Genomic DNA, 16,769 nt, shown 5'->3' on the forward strand with positions numbered 1-16,769 from the left:
AAAACTAAAGTGAGTAGAGAAGGGATATAGATGATAAGAACCCTGGAAGAAAGGCAACAGCCCCAGGTAGGATTTCCAGACAGCCGTAAAGAATGTAGCCAACAACCGATCGAACCAATATAGGATATAATGACATCATCATTATCTGTTTAAGGTCAGGTTGTCCCATAATCTGTTATGAGGTTAAACGGTCGTTGATACACTTACAGCTGTTTCTGTCCATTGCCTCAGCCTCACCAAAGCCTAATGACGAGCATACACCCATTGGTGTGTCTCTTCACTCTCACTGCCTCCACCCCTGATGGTCTCCCTGAGCAAGCCCCCACACGGCTGCCCTACCCATCTAAAGCCCCTTCAGGCCAGATCAGTTAACTTGCCCCAGTCATGAGTTGTGTGGGTGTCCCCTTGGTCTCCTCCACCCAGGGTTGCCTCATACAGAAAGAACCCCATGGACAGGATCAACATCAAGGAAATGTGCCACGTGCCTATGTACAAAGTCCAATAATGTGAATGGCATCAGAACGAAAGTCATTTAGATTATCTAATTGTTTGGATTATTGGGAGGGACCCATGATAACATTAAATATACTTATAATTAAAAAAAAAATAACATGACGTGGTGTATTACTCATCACTAATGTGTAAAAGTGTTGAACAGCACCCCATGGACGATTCAACTGTTCGTGAGTAAAGGACAATAGACTGAGATAATCACACTGATGAGTTCTTGATGTGAATAAAATCCACTCTTACAGACGAAAGTTATATATTTACCAGACAGTTTCAGTGGACACTGCCACCATCTTCAATGGTAAGAAGCAGGAGAGGAAGTGAAGAAAGTCAGTACTGATCCCATTTTATGCAAAGGCGAACAGGTAAACATGAGAGCACATGGCGGCTGTGATGGACAGACAGGGGGATTAAAGGGGTGGGAGAGACCTCTCAGCTAGTGACCTCATTACTGTCTCTTAACTTGAAAGTACCTTCATTTAAATTAAAATTGTTGTGTTCCCAATTACACGTTGCTTCAATAATAGGACAATATTTTTTTTTCTAATACATATGATTACAAAAAAACATCATGTTATCAAGGAAAATAAATAGTGAATAAAATAAATATATAAATAAATTAAGGAAACCAAAAGGATTGTGAGTTGAAAAAAGACATAGACAAGATATATAGAGTAAAACTTGGGAAATAGAAATTAATTAAAAACAAATGTTGTGTTCTGTAAATGGGGAAGTTAAATGAGACCTACATACACCTACAAAATGGGGCATAATATAATAGTAAGAGAAAAAGAGAAAAAAAATGAGGGTAGTAATTCAGGATGACTTTTCACCAGAAAAGCATATAAACAACATTTTTGAAGCTATATAGAACATGTTAAGGAATATAAAAACGTCATTTCACTACTTGGATAAAGATATCATGAAGATAATAGCCATAATTAGACCAAAACTAGAATATGAAGGAGTTGTCTGGTCTCCTCACACTGGAGAGAATACAAAGACAAGCCACCAAGATGGTACCATTACTGGAGGACTTAGCTTAAGAAAGATTAAAAGAAATGCAGCTGTTAACAGTGAAGGAAAGATGAGAGAGAGGTGATCTAATTACATTGTATAGACTAATAAATGACTCGAAGGAATCAGATAACAAAAATCATTTATTGAAAAGAGTAAATGAAAACAGAGTTAAGAGATCGTAAGAAAAAATTGAGGAAGGGAATGTGTCTTAATGACACAAAGAAGTACAGTGCTCCCCATAGGAATATAAATTCTTGAAATTAATTGAAAGAAGTGGTGGAGGCAAAGATTCTATTTAGTTTTAAGAAAAAACAGACAACTGTAGATACAGCTCGAACATGTAAATGAGAGAGAGTGTGTGTGTGTGTGTGTGTGTGTGTGTGTGTGTTGCAGATAATCCATTAATGTGAAAATATGAGTAAAGACACCTTCCTGACTTGGAAAATCAACTGACAAATTTTTCTAAAATTCTTAGTTTTTTCTTATTTTTTCATAATGGCATGACACTTTTTATATTGTCAACAACTAAAATTCATGAAGTGGCAAGAGTGGAAACTTTTACCTTATTGATTTACAATCTTTATTATGTTTTAGAAATAATTATCATAGTCTACGCTGATCAATGCTAGGAAGCTCTTTTGCTTGCAATGAGTGTTTTAATTCTGTTGCTTATGGTTTTAATTTGTGTAGCCACTGCATTTAAGGAACCTTGTCAATAAAAATAAGAGGTATTGTTAGCAGTAGCCATACCCACTATAATTCCTAAGAAGTAGAGAGAAGATCTACATCAACATCCTACACTTGTCAAACTGGTACAAGTCTTTTGACACAGCAGGACTGTCATTGCTGCTGTGAGATATGTTTGATATTCTTGGTTGTTGATTGGCTTCGACTAAGAATCAAACATATTATCATAGCACAATGTAACCACAACACTGGAAGATTCATTCTGCACTTAGGAAGACACATGAAGAAGACCTGAAACTGTCAAATCATCTATTTTGTGAATGTTCTTTTCAATGTACTGCATTGTAATAGCTTCATGTGCAAAGTAAATTAATTGATAGTATTATTTGACTGTTTGTCATTGTTGGTGCATCAAGTTTTGTGAAGGTCTCAAAATAATCTGTTATAAATTGTGCAGTAAAGTAATCAGACCTCCCTAAACCTTCATGCACCCACAATTCTCATTAACTATTTTGTATCACATACCTATTTTATCGTATTGTATGATGATGTTATGAATGATGATGCAAGAAGATGAACATATGTCTAACAAACTACTTTCCACAGCTATGGTGACTGATATTGGGCCCAGGGCTTTGTTAGGTCCCATAACCACAGTGAATTTCTTAACTGTTGCAAGATGTTAGGCAAGAGAATGTCACACAACACTAATGCAACAAAAAGAATTGTATAAGAAAGATATTTAGCCAAAGAATATATCTTACAATGGTTGCTTCACTCAACAGTGATATTGATACAAGTACTGTTGTGTCACCAAATATGAGGGAATATGGGCAATAGACACCCTCACATATAAAAAATGGGGGGGCCAAGGCTTCTTCCAGGTGGGGCCATAGAAATTGCCATAGAAATGCAAGATAATATTAAAGACATGTCTGTATAACATGTTTTGTATATATTTGGGCATAATGAAGCTATTTCTATTATGTTATAAGATAAAAACTCTCATTACATTAATGATTATTCTGCAAGTAAAAATGAACAGTATAGCAAAGGACCTGCAATGTTATTAACGCAGACTTGAAAAATAATAGCATTGCAGGCCCTTTGCTATACTGTTCATACTTACTATACCAGGTTTACTTAAGCTAGATTCCTGGTGCCTAGGCAGGTTGGTAAGGTTGCAGCTGATTGGCTGCACCGCTCTCTCGCAGACACTCATGTCGGACCATATCTTGCATGCTCGAGTGAGACATGTTTCTATATTATATGCCATAGCTCACCTCATATACGAGATAGCCAGTTTTGGTTGACACCATCAGACTCAGCGGCGACCGTAGAATCAAGATGTATTGTAAAAACTCAACAAAACAAAAAAGAAAATCCATATGAGTTGAACTGTAAAGGTGTTAAAAAAAAATTATAACATTTTTTTACTTATGCTCGCTGTTTTCAACAGTTGTTCATTGATTGCTGAAATATATCATTACATTACGTAGGAAAAACTCTCATGAACATGATAGTGTGATCAGAATGCAGATAAAGCTCCACATATTGAAAACACAGAATTATTTATAGCAACATGTCACTCGCCGCAACCATCACGGCGGCGCAACACGCTGCATGATGGTTGGTGGTGAGGGAGGGTCATGGATAGGGGGGACGGAGCAGCAGCAACATTGCAGGAACCTCCCAGAACGATCACATTGCGCTCCCCTTAAATAAATAACTGTGGAGCTTTATCTGCATTCTGATCACACTCGTGTTCACGAGTTTTTCCTACAAAATGCAATAATATATTTCAGCAATCAATGAACAACTGTTGAATGAAAAATAGCTGACACCTATCTGCCCAAAATAAAAAAAAAAAAATTAACATGGTGGTAGTATAGCACACCTGGCTGCAAACAGGCCAAATTTCACCAACACAACATGACATGAAACATGACAAGTTGGAGTAAATTGTAGGCCATGGTGACATGTAGCAATCCATCATTCTCTCTCTCTCTCTCTCTCTCTCTCTCTCTCTCTCTCTCTCTCTCTCTCTCTCCATGTGTATGATGGTAAAGATGGCCAGTAAGTAATGTAGGATGGATTTGGTGAGAAGAATGCTTGGGGAGCATCAGGGCTGGATGCCAACTGTCACAAGTAGGTTTATTTCATAACCAAAACCACCCAGTAACAATATTATTTAAGTGAAGAAAAAATACTAGCAGCTGCATGGTTATGAGAGGAGCATGCTAATGTACATTCCATGCTCTTTTGCAAGTCTCATATTTGGCCACCTCTCTGCCACTCATAGTTTCAAGTAAGCCAAAGCAGACAAGTTAAGTATGGGAACTCATTTAATTAAAATGTAATGAAAAAAAAACATCTAAGAAATATTATTTAAAAGATATATGACACCCATCAATTCAATAACTCAGAACAATGGTTACACACACACACACACACACACACACACACTCCCAATAGCTCATTTGGTTAAAGTGCTGCACTGCCAGACTTTGCGGCATGGCAGGCAGAAGTTCGAGCCCAGGTCAGGCCGGGTTTTTTCCCCTGACTAGGAGTGGTTTCTGTCCCCCCTTGAGCAAGGGGGATGGTGTGTCTGGCATGTGAGGTCCTGGCAATATCCAGAGATAGACTAATGAGCTTTCCTCTAATTGGGAGGGTACTTCCTGGCGACTGCAAGTCCAACTCGTGATCAGGCCATGGTGAAATCAGGCTGGGGTGAAAATACACTCCCTTAATTTTGGTTCACAGATGTAAAGGGCTGTTTCTTGTTTTGACTGTGGTGCCAGGGTCATCCATGGACTGTGTGAATGTTTTTTGTAATGAGACTGCTTTGGTGGGCAAGGCTGGCTTCCAATGCAGGGATATGAGTGGCTAGTGTCACAGTAGCTTAACATAGCTACCACACTATAGGTTCAGGCAGTCCAGTCTACCTGAAAAAAACAACACTGTTTGAGACTTCAAATTACAGTTTTATGTAAGCATGAAAGTATGGAGGGACAGGTGAAAGGGAGCAATGAAGGGCAGAATGGTAATAAAATAGGTATTATGGAATGACATGTTAGAGTGGTGGTAGAGTATAAGAAACAATATTATTCACCCAACTGTCATATGAATTGGAGACAAGGATGTGAAATGCACCACAGGAATCACAGATGTGTCTAAGTGCGGTAGTGAAAACCTTGTTGGTGGAAAGCCAACCATATATCTTTTAAAAATGTATTCTAGCTATTTTGGTGATATTCTCCTGCTTCACATCTTGCAGAGGTGTAAGAAATTCACAGTAGTCACTGGACTCAACAAAACGCAAGGCCCAAATCCCGTGTTGACCATTGTTAACCATCCTTTCACTGGCCTTACATTTTTTTTCTCTAAGTGGTTAAATGTACTATGTGGATTAATGAATGCTTTGTTAAACTTAAAGGTAATGAGTTGTGTATCATTGAAAAAGCAAAATGAGTATGTACATAATGTTTACTTTATGGATTAGTGAAATAAAATGGTCAGGTATCAAGTTCATGGGAAGTATAATTACTAATCAAATGAAGACAAGGCTATTGTATTATTGTGCACCAGTATTATATTTCACATAGTTCACTGCTCAAATTACATAATATATGAATTAAGCAATTCATCCAGTCCATAGCAATCAGTTATGAAAAGGGAATCAGTTGGTTAGAAGCTAACTTTCATCTGAAGTGAACACAATATGAAAGGCTATCCTCAACATACAGTACACTCTTTTTTATATTGGATCAGTCATATCTAATAATGTGGATATTTTAAACATTATCTGGAAATACTGAATGACACTAGAAATAAGCAAATGTGCAAAATGAGCAGAAACTATGTGGAAAATATTTAAAAGGTATATTATACATGAGCAGTGGGCAGGGTTTAAATTAGTTGTAATTTGGTTTAGAACAATAAAATCCTTCATACTGAACACAAACTCCACACATTACTTTAAAAGTGAAAGTTATTTTAAGTTTTTATAGTGAAAGATAAAACTTGTGTAGCCTAGAATATAATGTTATAAAGCTAAGTATAAGTACAATAGGATCTCCATTTTATGGTAACTTCGTTTGGTCATTTATAATTTTGGTGATAGGTGTCAAGTGTGCCAAAGCTTTGAACTTAGTGGACTTTTAGAGGTTGTGTCATTTAAAATTATACCAATAATGTGCAAAGACATTCAGCAATATTTTTTTATTTTATATTTTACTGATGTCCTTTTGTTTCAGTATATTCAAGATTATTTAAAGTCTTTTACTCATGGAGAGAGAGAGAGAGAGAGAGAGATTTTTTTTCAAAGAAAAAGTTTAAAAAAAAATCTCCTGCATCTATTACAGTTACTTCAGGCATGAGGTGCTTAGCTAGGGGGTCAAACAAGCAGCTGTAGACTAAGCACACAAATTGTAAATAGCAGTGTTTGGTAAATAAAGTCAATGTCATGTAGTTATTTGCCAAACAGCAGCTCAGCAAGTAATTCATTGTTGTGTAGTTATTTAGCAAGCAAATCAACAAAATAGGTAAACTTAGTAACCTATCACCACTCAGTTAAGACTGTGTGTGTGTGTGTGTGTGTGTGCTTGATTTATATATATATATATATATATATATATATATATATATATATATATATATATATATATATATATATATATATATATATATATATATATATTATGTAAAATCAAGGGGGTATACGCCAGAGGGCAGATCGCCTCGCCCACCCTATGATGCTCAGACCAGGGTTCCTACGGGCAAGGCTCCATGTCTCCCCTCCCCGTCCCAAATACGTCACGGCAGGATCTATAGCTTGCTCAAGCTACAAACTCTGTGGGTGTCCCCTTGGCGTCCTCCACTCAGGGTTATTTCTTAAGCTTGGTCCACACAATGGCTTGTCATCCACATTCTCACAGCTTGTAGTGCTGCAGCCACACGGGCACCTCCGCACTATGGAAAGTGTGGGCACAGCCTCGCATCAAGGGGTAGATGAACCCTTCGCCCCAAAGGTCACGTTCAGGCAGTCAGGTCACCTCCTCACCCCTTTAATCCAACTGCTTCAGTTAACTTGAATCTATGGATGGCTAAGAAACAGCTGAATGTGGACCAAATATGAGACTAGCAAAACAGCACGGAGTGCACATTTGCGTGCTCCTCTTATAGCCATGCATCCGCAAGTGGGTTTTTTTTCACCGTTCCTTTTTTTTTTTTTTTTTTTTTTTTTTTTTTTTTTTTTTTTTTTTACATCAAGTTCATTATGGACCATTTCTTTGTTATAGTGCACTCGCTTGTTTTTAATTACCTGTAGATAGAGATATACTGTTGTTAGATTGATATAGATATTTCTAGTCATAGTCTGACTATAACTGAGTAATTAACCATTGCAGGAGGTTGATGAATCAATGAACTTCGAGGAAATCATCTTGGAAGCTTGCAAATCTATCGCTGCTGCTACTGGAGCTTTGGTGAAGGCAGCATCTTCTGCACAAAGGGAGCTGGTTGACTCTGGCCGCGTGAGACGACGGCCTACTGCAGCGTCAGAAGATGGCCAGTGGTCTGAAGGTCTCATTTCTGCTGCTCGCCTGGTGGCAGCAGCAACACATTCACTTTGTGAAGCAGCCAATGCATTAGTGCAAGGACAAGCAAGTGAAGAAAAATTAATCTCAGCTGCAAAACAGGTTGCAGGATCAACTGCACAACTGCTTGTTGCATGCAAAGTAAAAGCAGATCCTGATTCAAGTGCAACCAAGCGCCTTCAGTCAGCTGGCAATGCTGTTAAGCGTGCCACTGACAACTTGGTGCGGGCTGCTCAACAGGCCATAGATCAAGATGATGAGGTCACTGTGGTTGTACCAAGCCGTAAAGTTCCTAATCTCTCACAAATCATTGATGCCCGAGAAAGATACTACAAGCTGCAGAGAGAAGCTGAGCTGGCTCGAGAAACTTTGAAGATTCTTCAGATCAGCCAATACAGAGATGGCAATGAATCAGGACTTTCTGATACAGAGCTGTCTGGCTATGATTCTTCATCAAAGTAAGTATAAGTAAACAATTTATTCAATCGAATAATATACTGTCCGAGTGAAAGGTACCAATTGCCTTATTTTGTGTACATTTTAATTATTAATTATATGCTTACTAAATCCATTTTAAATGTTTATCAAATATTTCAGGTATGACTCATCATACGAAACATCAGGAGGAGTGATCACTGCAACACGCAACATCAAGGTGAATTACAGAACGGAGCCATCTGCAATGCAGTCTCGCACATTTACTACTAGCCCTTTGCAGAGCCACATTACTAGTACAACAAGGTCCTATCACTCTAATGGTGAATCTCAAAATAATGCTTCAGGCACACAATTAAGAAGTAATGACACAGCTGAAGGATTTGATGATGGGCCCACTTTCAAGGAGGCCCTAAAAGCATTCCAAGCAAGTGGTAACTCATCTGGTGTATCATCAACCAATACTTCCATCAATAAGGTGAACAGGTCTTTTAACGAATCAAAACAAATATTAACAAGCACAACACAACAGTTTGAACGCACAATGCACACTACAAGCTCTAACAAGAGCTACCATGTTGAACAAAGTTGAAAAGTGAGTGGCTGAAACTTCATATATTTTAGAATACATATTAGTTCACTTTTTATTCAAATGAATGTATTTTGAGAATGCAACCTATTCATACAATATATATACATATATATAAATATATAATATATAGTGCAGTAACCAAGTTAACTGTAAAAGCTTTCTTGCTTTCATCTAAGTGCTTTATGTTAAAACTAAGTTAGCAAAGTTACTGAGCAATAGGATTCAAGGTGCCTTGCAAGAGTGTCCTTCCATGTCTGTCAGAAAGAGGAGATTTTCTTAAAAAATGTAGGAATCTTGCCAAAGCAGGTTGGACACAGGAATGATGGTTTGAAGTCATTAAATTAATATTAACATACTATTACTATTCAATATATAGTGTTATTTTAACTCATCTTGTAAAACACAAAAATTGGACTGTTCTACTATCTCACAAAAGCTTATGAAGATGCCTTTAAATATATTTAGAAATAGAGTACTTTGTTTAAAACTGCATTTGTTACCCACTTAACAACTGGTGCTGATTTATTTCATACTATAGTCATATTAAACATATCATATGTACAGTTGTATTCTATGCCATTGTAATGTAGCCTAGTACAAAAATTAGGGTGAAATAAGAAAAGAGGGGACTCTAGTTAGAATACTGACTGCTAAAGCGAAGTCTGGTAGATACCAAAGGATTATCATTGCTATGTAAGCATTATTAGCCCTAGATTAAAACATAATTCAGATACACCCCTCTTTCTTAAATCACCCTTGATGTTGTTTTGCGAGCCCACTCCAGTAAATCCGTCGCAAATTACTTAGTGCCTAGGGTCATGAAGCCCTTGTGTCTTATCTAATATATAACATATTAAAGTGTGTTCAAAATTTGTAAAGTTTTAATGTCAAATATATATATGTTCCTTTGTAAAAAAAAATATGGCATTTTCTACCATGAATGAAATCTATAATCACTTGTTGAAAGAGTAGACATTTTCCATTTTATCCACACACAATTTTATTGATATATATTTTTAAAGGATGACAGCAACAGCAATACTATCCAAATCCCTTAAGCTATAGTTAACCAGAATCTTCATTATTTCATCCTTTTTGCTTTCTTGTATCTTTATATCCTCCTGCCTTCAACTTTAAAGAGGGAAGTATCAAGACAACTCTCCAACATGGTATCTTCTACCAAGCACTATTTGGCATGGTATACTCTTCCACTCCTGTAGGTAAAGACTCTAGCCTTCATATTCCTCCACCCTCCCTATGCCTGAAATACTTCAAGATATGCATTCCATTATAGAGGAGCTCATATCACACCCATTACATTAACCTTGCTCCTGTACCATACCTCTGTCTTCTCGCCTTATTTTCCTACATTTCTCTCCAGGTTTCAAAGCCATTTCAATGAATGCATCTAATAACTTCTATCAGCCTGTAATTCATTCCCTCACTTTCTACACATGATTTCTTTAACCTTCCTTCCCTTCTGTCCATGCCAAGTGCATCTTCCAATAAACAGCCCTTATTCTATACTGGTTCACTTAATCACTCTTCAAGGGCTTTTGCACATCCCTCCCTAGCCCTTAGCAACCCACTCTAGGGAATATACAGACTACCTGGTAACCAACCCTTCATACCTAAGGTAACCTACCTAGGGATGGTGACCTATTGCCACTAAATGAGAGAATCTGCACTCCAAGGGGAAAAAAATATAATCAACCAAGGCTTCCTGCCAAAAATGTTTGAAAAGATATTTACTAGCTGTGAAATTCATACCCCTTGAAAACTAATTGTTAAATAAACAAACACCATTAACAAAACTTGAGCTGATAGTACCCTATGCACAAAAATAGTAACCCTTCTCCATTTGATTAAGAAAAAAATCTAATAGAATCTACCTAAACATAATGAATAGTAACATTTCATAGCTAAAATAGTAATCTGTTTTCATGGAGAATAGCAACTTATCACCAATAAAATTTCAACCCCATTCATAAGACATGGTGATAAAATAAAGCACAAAAAGTGCTGCCTCCCTAACCAAAACAGATGGTTAAAAAAAAATTGAATGATAACATCTGATACATTCTGAGGCTTGGGCTACGACGAAACAGCTGGAAGCACTATTGATACAGTGTGGTGTGAGAATGCTTAGATATTTGATGGCAATCAGATGGCAAGATGGAATTTCAAATGAAGAAGTGGTGAGGAGGAGTGGCCTGGAGGAGTTACTGAGTAAGACCAGATTAAGGTGGTTTGGACCCGTGAGGAAAGGAGAACACATCCTGAGACGAGCACTGAACTTTTGAGGTAGAGGGCAGAAGACCATCAGGAAGACCAAGGAAGAGTGAGGAAGGGTGGTGGAGGAAGATATGAGGATGTTGAACATCACAGAAGAAATGGCTATGGACCGACAACAGTGGAGGAGGCTCATATCCCGTCCAACCCCACCTTAGGGAATAAATGGACGTTAAACGATGATGATGATAACATCTGATACATGCCAGTAATTACAACTTGCTCACATACAAGTTGGTGTTAGTAACAACAAGAGAATGTCAGTAAGAGGGTACTAAATCAAAATCAGGTGAGGTAGCACTAACTTAACGGACTCCTTTAGACACTTCTCTGGTTGACGGACGCTCTGCCAGTACATGGAATTCCATTCATTCAAGTAAGTTCCCTATTTTTAATCATGTTCTGGCATGGGATCTCTTTTTAAAAAAGTAACAGGTCTATTTTTCCTTCTACTTCTTGTGCAAAGAAAGACTGGGTGGATGAATGGCATCTAAGGTGAAGATAGGGTGAACAATGTATTTAATCACATCATTGCAGTGACCACAGTGAAACTGACAGCATGATAAAAGGCTTCAAACCTTGTAGGCAATTATTACAGGTGAAAATCTCTTAAAACAGATGAAGCCATTTTCACATTTTGAACAAAAGGTCTGAGCCAGGTGGAGCAAACATTGGGAAGACATGGATTTGGAGAAAATATGAGTGCTGTTTATTTGCTAAGATGGTCTGTGGCTCTACCAATTTTAGAATGAGGGATTAATGAAAAGGTAAGGGTGATTGGTAAGAACTACAGTCATTTCATTTGTAGCTTGCAATCAGAGCTTAGGTTGCTTTGTAAGCTCATTGCTGATTAGACAACGACTTGAGGCATCCCTCTCCCATTCATATTAACCCTTTCCTTGCTAAGCGCTTGCAACAAAATATCCCCCCAGGCAAGCTTGGGCACCACTGCGGGGGAAGGGGATCTCTTTTTAACCATTGTATCTCAAAAACTATTCATCACAGCTAAAAAACAAAAACACCATTGGAAAGAGGAGGCCAAGATCTCTAAGATTTGGTAATGTAAGCCTCTCCTGTGAACGTACAGGCACGTTCAGGGGGTGCTGCCTTTGAAGACGTACATTTATGTGTACGCGACGGTCAGCCATAAGGCAACTACTGAGTAGATCTCTTGATGATGGGGTGCTGGTAGGGCAGTACTGCAGTTAAACAATGCTTGAAAACTTAAAAAAACATAAGCAAGCCACAAATATGAGTGACTGAGGGAAATTAGCAGAACCACCAGTGGCAACAGGGTGGTTACAGAATTTGTCAAAGGGACTCCCACTGTTCTGAGATGTTTTTGAGAGAAAATTAAAGTGATCCTAATGATCCATAAAATGGTCTTACCATTTCCATTACAACTCCTGCTGCTCATTCCCATGTGTGCTGTTCTTGGAAACACCAACCTGCACAGCTCCTGCTTCGTTTCAACTCTTAATTCCTTTTCTTGAATTTTCAACAAATGTCCTAAAAAATATCCAGTTTCAATAGTAAGGGGCATTAGAGAATTAATAGTAACCTACATATATATATATATATATATATATATATATATATATATATATATATATATATATATATATATATATATATATATATATATATATATCAACCATACATCAAGAATAAAATTGCTTGCTTCACTTTTTTTTTATTTCACATTGAAGTACGATATAATTTTCAAGATCCTGATACTGACTGGCTTAATCTAAAACTTTTACCACCAAAACAGCAACATCAATACTCTCAAGATTATCTAATGTGCTCTGTAGGGATATACAATATCAATTGCTTCAGCCTGCTCAATCCAAAAATATTGCTTTTCTCTTTCTGACATTCACTAGTCTCCTTCCTTGAAATTTCTACTAAACTCCTCCATCACTTTTTTGCAAGTCAACAATGCTTCTAAGCCACATTCTTACTTGCAAACACACATGCTACTTGGGACTATTACACCTTCTTCAAATTTAGTTTTGCATCGATAGTCGATACCTTCTATTTTTGCTTTTATTTCTTTCATACACCTTCATTTGGAAAGTCTTCAAATGAGCTTGCCTTGTTCTCCTAATTAGGGCTGCTCAATCTACCAACCCTACCCTCAACTACTGCCTTCCTCTCCTTATTTACCCCACCACTCACAGCCATCCTCTCCACATTCCCAGGCCACTTCAGTCTACCCCTCCTCATCACAAAACTTGTACATTAAATACCCAACAAACTTCTCAAATCCTTATTCAGAAGCCAAACCCCCTTAAGTGCCATTCAGGCTTGCATTGCACTATACTCAACTCTGTAAATTAACCTGAGGACATCATTTTCCTTCACCTATGTAAATAAAGTGAAGACATATTCATAAATGTCACAAATGCTTCAACTTTGGTTAATTCATCTAATAATTGCTCAAAATTCCTTCTCCATTTCTCTATTACTGCCTCACTTTCACAGGCATACCATCACTTATTTCAAAACTCTGTCCCTTCCCTTACTTTCTTTCTTCAGATATCTAAAAACATCTTTTTTTTATTTATATTTTTTTTGTATTTTCAGTTTCTACACAAAATCTTTATCTACTTTCTTTTTTAGTATTCCTGACAAGCCTCCTGACTCATATCTTCAAATCCTCCTCCTTTTATATTACCTCACTTCATTACAGTCAAGCTTTAACATATGCAGATTTAACATCCATGGCTATGAACATGAGAGGTAACCCATGGATATTATCAAGTTGAAGATTTTGGTATCTGCAGGTTTTCTTGAGCACTTTTGTGGCCTGGCTGGCCACAAAAGTGCTCAAGAAAACCACTTCCAGCTCACCGAATACCCTGCCGCCACCCTACACACATTCATACCTGCAGTAACCATGCTAGTGGTTGCTGTAAGTATGTAGGTATGTATCTATCAGCAGATATCCACGGATCCTCAACATCCTTAAAAACAGGTAGGGGCAGACCTATCTGGATGAGGAATGCAGCATCTTCAATCCCTCCCCTACGTACACTTCTATCCCATTCCCTTACTTTTTTCACAGCCCACATAAACTAAGCTTTCCTTCTCTAAAAAAGCAAAATACTTCCATCCTATTGCTACCAATTCATTGCCATCACATTTCACACTGCCACTCAGTCAACCACAAAATTTTAATGACCTTTGAACTCAAAATCAACAAATTAATTAAAGTACTCGAACAGATTATGTAAAACTAAGAAAATGTACCTGTTGGAGTGTCCTAAATGTGCTGGCAACCTTGATTTTACTCATCCTTACCTTATAATGGATGAAAACTTTGGAGCACGGGGAATGTTATTATGACCCAAACCATAGTTAGCTTCAAACTCAATATATGTAACAGGCAGAGCAGCTGGAGGTCTTCTATCTTGAGCTGCTTTGTGGAGCTGCAAATAAAATTATTTTGTATCACCTTATTAACTACACACAATCAAAACTTATCAATAAACTATTATTATTTCTATACATCCTACTAATAATTGCTTTTTTCTTGCCATTTCGTAAACCCATTTAATTTGTGTTTTAGGAATGATTGATGCATTGAACAACTTTTTTTTTTCTAAGGAAGCAGCACAAGGACAACAAAAAGGTGTAGTAAAAAAGCCCAGTAATTGCGGCTCCTACAAAAGAGAAAAGTGATGAGTGGCCAAAAGAGAGGTCAGTTTTGGGTGGAGAGGTGTCTTGATACTCTCCTCTTGAAAGAAGTCAACATAGGCAGGAGGAAATACAGACAAAGGAAAGCTGTTCCAGAGTTTACCAGTGTAAGGGATGAAAGAGTGAAGATGCTGGTTAACTCTTACATAAGGAGTTTGGACAATATAGGAATGAGCTATAGGAACGAGCTAGAGTAGAAAGTCAGGTGCAGTGGGGCTGCGGGAGTGGGGGGGGAACATGCAGTTAGCAAGTTCAGAAGAGCAGTCACAATGAAAATATCGATAGAAGATAGAAAGAGATGCAACATGGTGGCAGAATTTAAGAGGTAGAAGACTGTCAAGCATATGAGGCGTCTAGTGCTCAAGGGGCGAAGAAGCCAGTTACCTAGTTTTGAGCTACAGGCCTTCAAAGTCAAGCATAGCAAAAACATAATGAAAAACACACATAGCAATATCATCATACGTCAATAGAAAGTTTTCAGCAAGACAAATTCAATGGAATCAGTGTTTGTGTGAAATTGTGTTATTTACAAAAAAAAGTAAGGTTTTTTTTAATGCTTGTTTATTATCCAATTTAATCCAAACTCAGAAAATTAAAAGAACATGATGTAACTAACAGCCAGTTTAAATTTCAAAACAAAATTTCTATATTTAGGTGTTTTATGAGTGTTTTATTAGTGCTCTTCGCCCTTAAAGCCCTGATGATACAGTCGACTTCATACACTCTGCAGACAAGCAAACACACTCTACTCTCACTACCCTTCTACTGGGCCATAGAGACCGATTTCCCATTTTTATGTTCACAGAGGGTCGCACAGTGCTTCCATCTAGCGGAAACCAGCAAAAACTCAATATCCGCCATGTTGGCATGTTCACCCCTCGAGCTCTAGACGCCTCATATTTAGGGTCTACAATCACTGCTGTGTATAGTGGTGTTAAGTAAAATTGTCTATCTTGTATAATGTGTGAGCTAGGGTAAATAATATAAAAACATTTAACACCAAGAGCATGTGTGAGTGACTCGCCTCCACGACAGGCAAGAGAGGAAGCCAGCCAATCAGGTCGCAAGCTGAGAGGGGAGGGCAGCCAATCAGGTGGGGCCCTACAAATGCTGCCTAGTCACTAGAGGAACACTTGGTTTGAACAGACTATAGTAGCCAAATGTGAAACTTTGCTGTAAGTCTGAACATTCAAAACCTAAAAACTGTAGATAGAACAGCTCACCTTTCTTCCAAGTTCAACTGGCACGACATTGTCATCTTGGGCATGGAGGATCATTATAGAGCAAGAGATGTGGGTGATGTGAACATCATTCTTGAACTCATTCCCAATGTCTCGTAGTGGATCTATAAAAGCCCACTCAAAATATGGCAAATTGTGGAAGACCTGTAAATAAAGTAGAGATACCATAATAACTTTTACACTTGTAACCAGACAAAAGCCATATGCTGAATTTTTATGCTATGTGTAAAGCAGAAACACAAATATCAATATATGAAAGAATGAGATAAGTTCAAAAGAAGGAAATGGGAACCCTTTGAGATGGTGGAGGATTATCATTATGAAGTAAGAGACAGGTATTCTAGTGAGACACAACAAAGCTGCCCACAATAGGACATAGCATAGTTCTTGGTATTTATATTCAAAGGAAGATATCAATATTTATAAAAAAAAATCTATAGTTTTGAACTTGCTATAATGATGAAAATCACTAATATGATATGAGTAAAGGCCGAATCCCACACAACACGAATCAAGCCGAATGCCGCCCAAATGACGATGACTTGCACTTTTTTTCCCGAATCAAGGCGAATCCCTAGATAATCGCCCGGAACAGATAGCCGCATGATCGATGCACAACCATTGGTCGATAGCTGCTCGATAGTTGCCCAAATCACACAAATGCCGCCCAATGAAACGTGCAATTTTCTGGCT

At 37.7% G+C, this 16,769-nt stretch overlaps 2 protein-coding genes across 18 annotated transcripts in view; one reads left to right on the top strand and one right to left on the bottom strand.

The window, feature by feature from the left end:
- LOC127005791 (talin-2-like) overlaps positions 1-9,713 on the top strand; it is a 170,707-nt gene extending 160,994 nt beyond the window's left edge. For all 6 annotated transcript variants that reach the window (XM_050874898.1, XM_050874897.1, XM_050874900.1 and 3 more), the window contains 2 exons: positions 7,626-8,272; positions 8,412-9,713. In XM_050874898.1, the coding sequence (XP_050730855.1) occupies positions 7,626-8,272; positions 8,412-8,841 (1,077 nt within the window). In that variant the 3' untranslated portion in view covers positions 8,842-9,713. The remainder of the gene's footprint in view (positions 1-7,625; positions 8,273-8,411) is intronic.
- Positions 4,172-16,769, bottom strand: part of LOC127005794 (lysophosphatidylserine lipase ABHD12-like) — a 35,306-nt gene continuing 22,708 nt past the window's right edge. For 9 of the 12 annotated variants that reach the window (XR_007758919.1, XR_007758920.1, XR_007758918.1 and 6 more), the window contains 4 exons: positions 16,059-16,220; positions 14,440-14,567; positions 12,523-12,642; positions 4,172-5,162 (listed from right to left, as the gene is read on the bottom strand). Coding sequence is in view for 2 of the 12 variants with exons in the window: in XM_050874908.1 (XP_050730865.1) it covers positions 12,603-12,642; positions 14,440-14,567; positions 16,059-16,220 (330 nt within the window). In the remaining 10 variants the exon portion in view is untranslated. Of the gene's footprint in view, positions 5,163-9,326; positions 12,643-14,439; positions 14,568-16,058; positions 16,221-16,769 lie in introns of those variants that run through there. The other 3 variants (XR_007758913.1, XM_050874910.1, XM_050874908.1) reach the window with 3 other exon arrangements.

This window comes from Eriocheir sinensis, chromosome 31 (genome assembly GCF_024679095.1).
Source record: "Eriocheir sinensis breed Jianghai 21 chromosome 31, ASM2467909v1, whole genome shotgun sequence".
In the NCBI taxonomy this organism is placed as follows: domain Eukaryota; kingdom Metazoa; phylum Arthropoda; class Malacostraca; order Decapoda; family Varunidae; genus Eriocheir; species Eriocheir sinensis.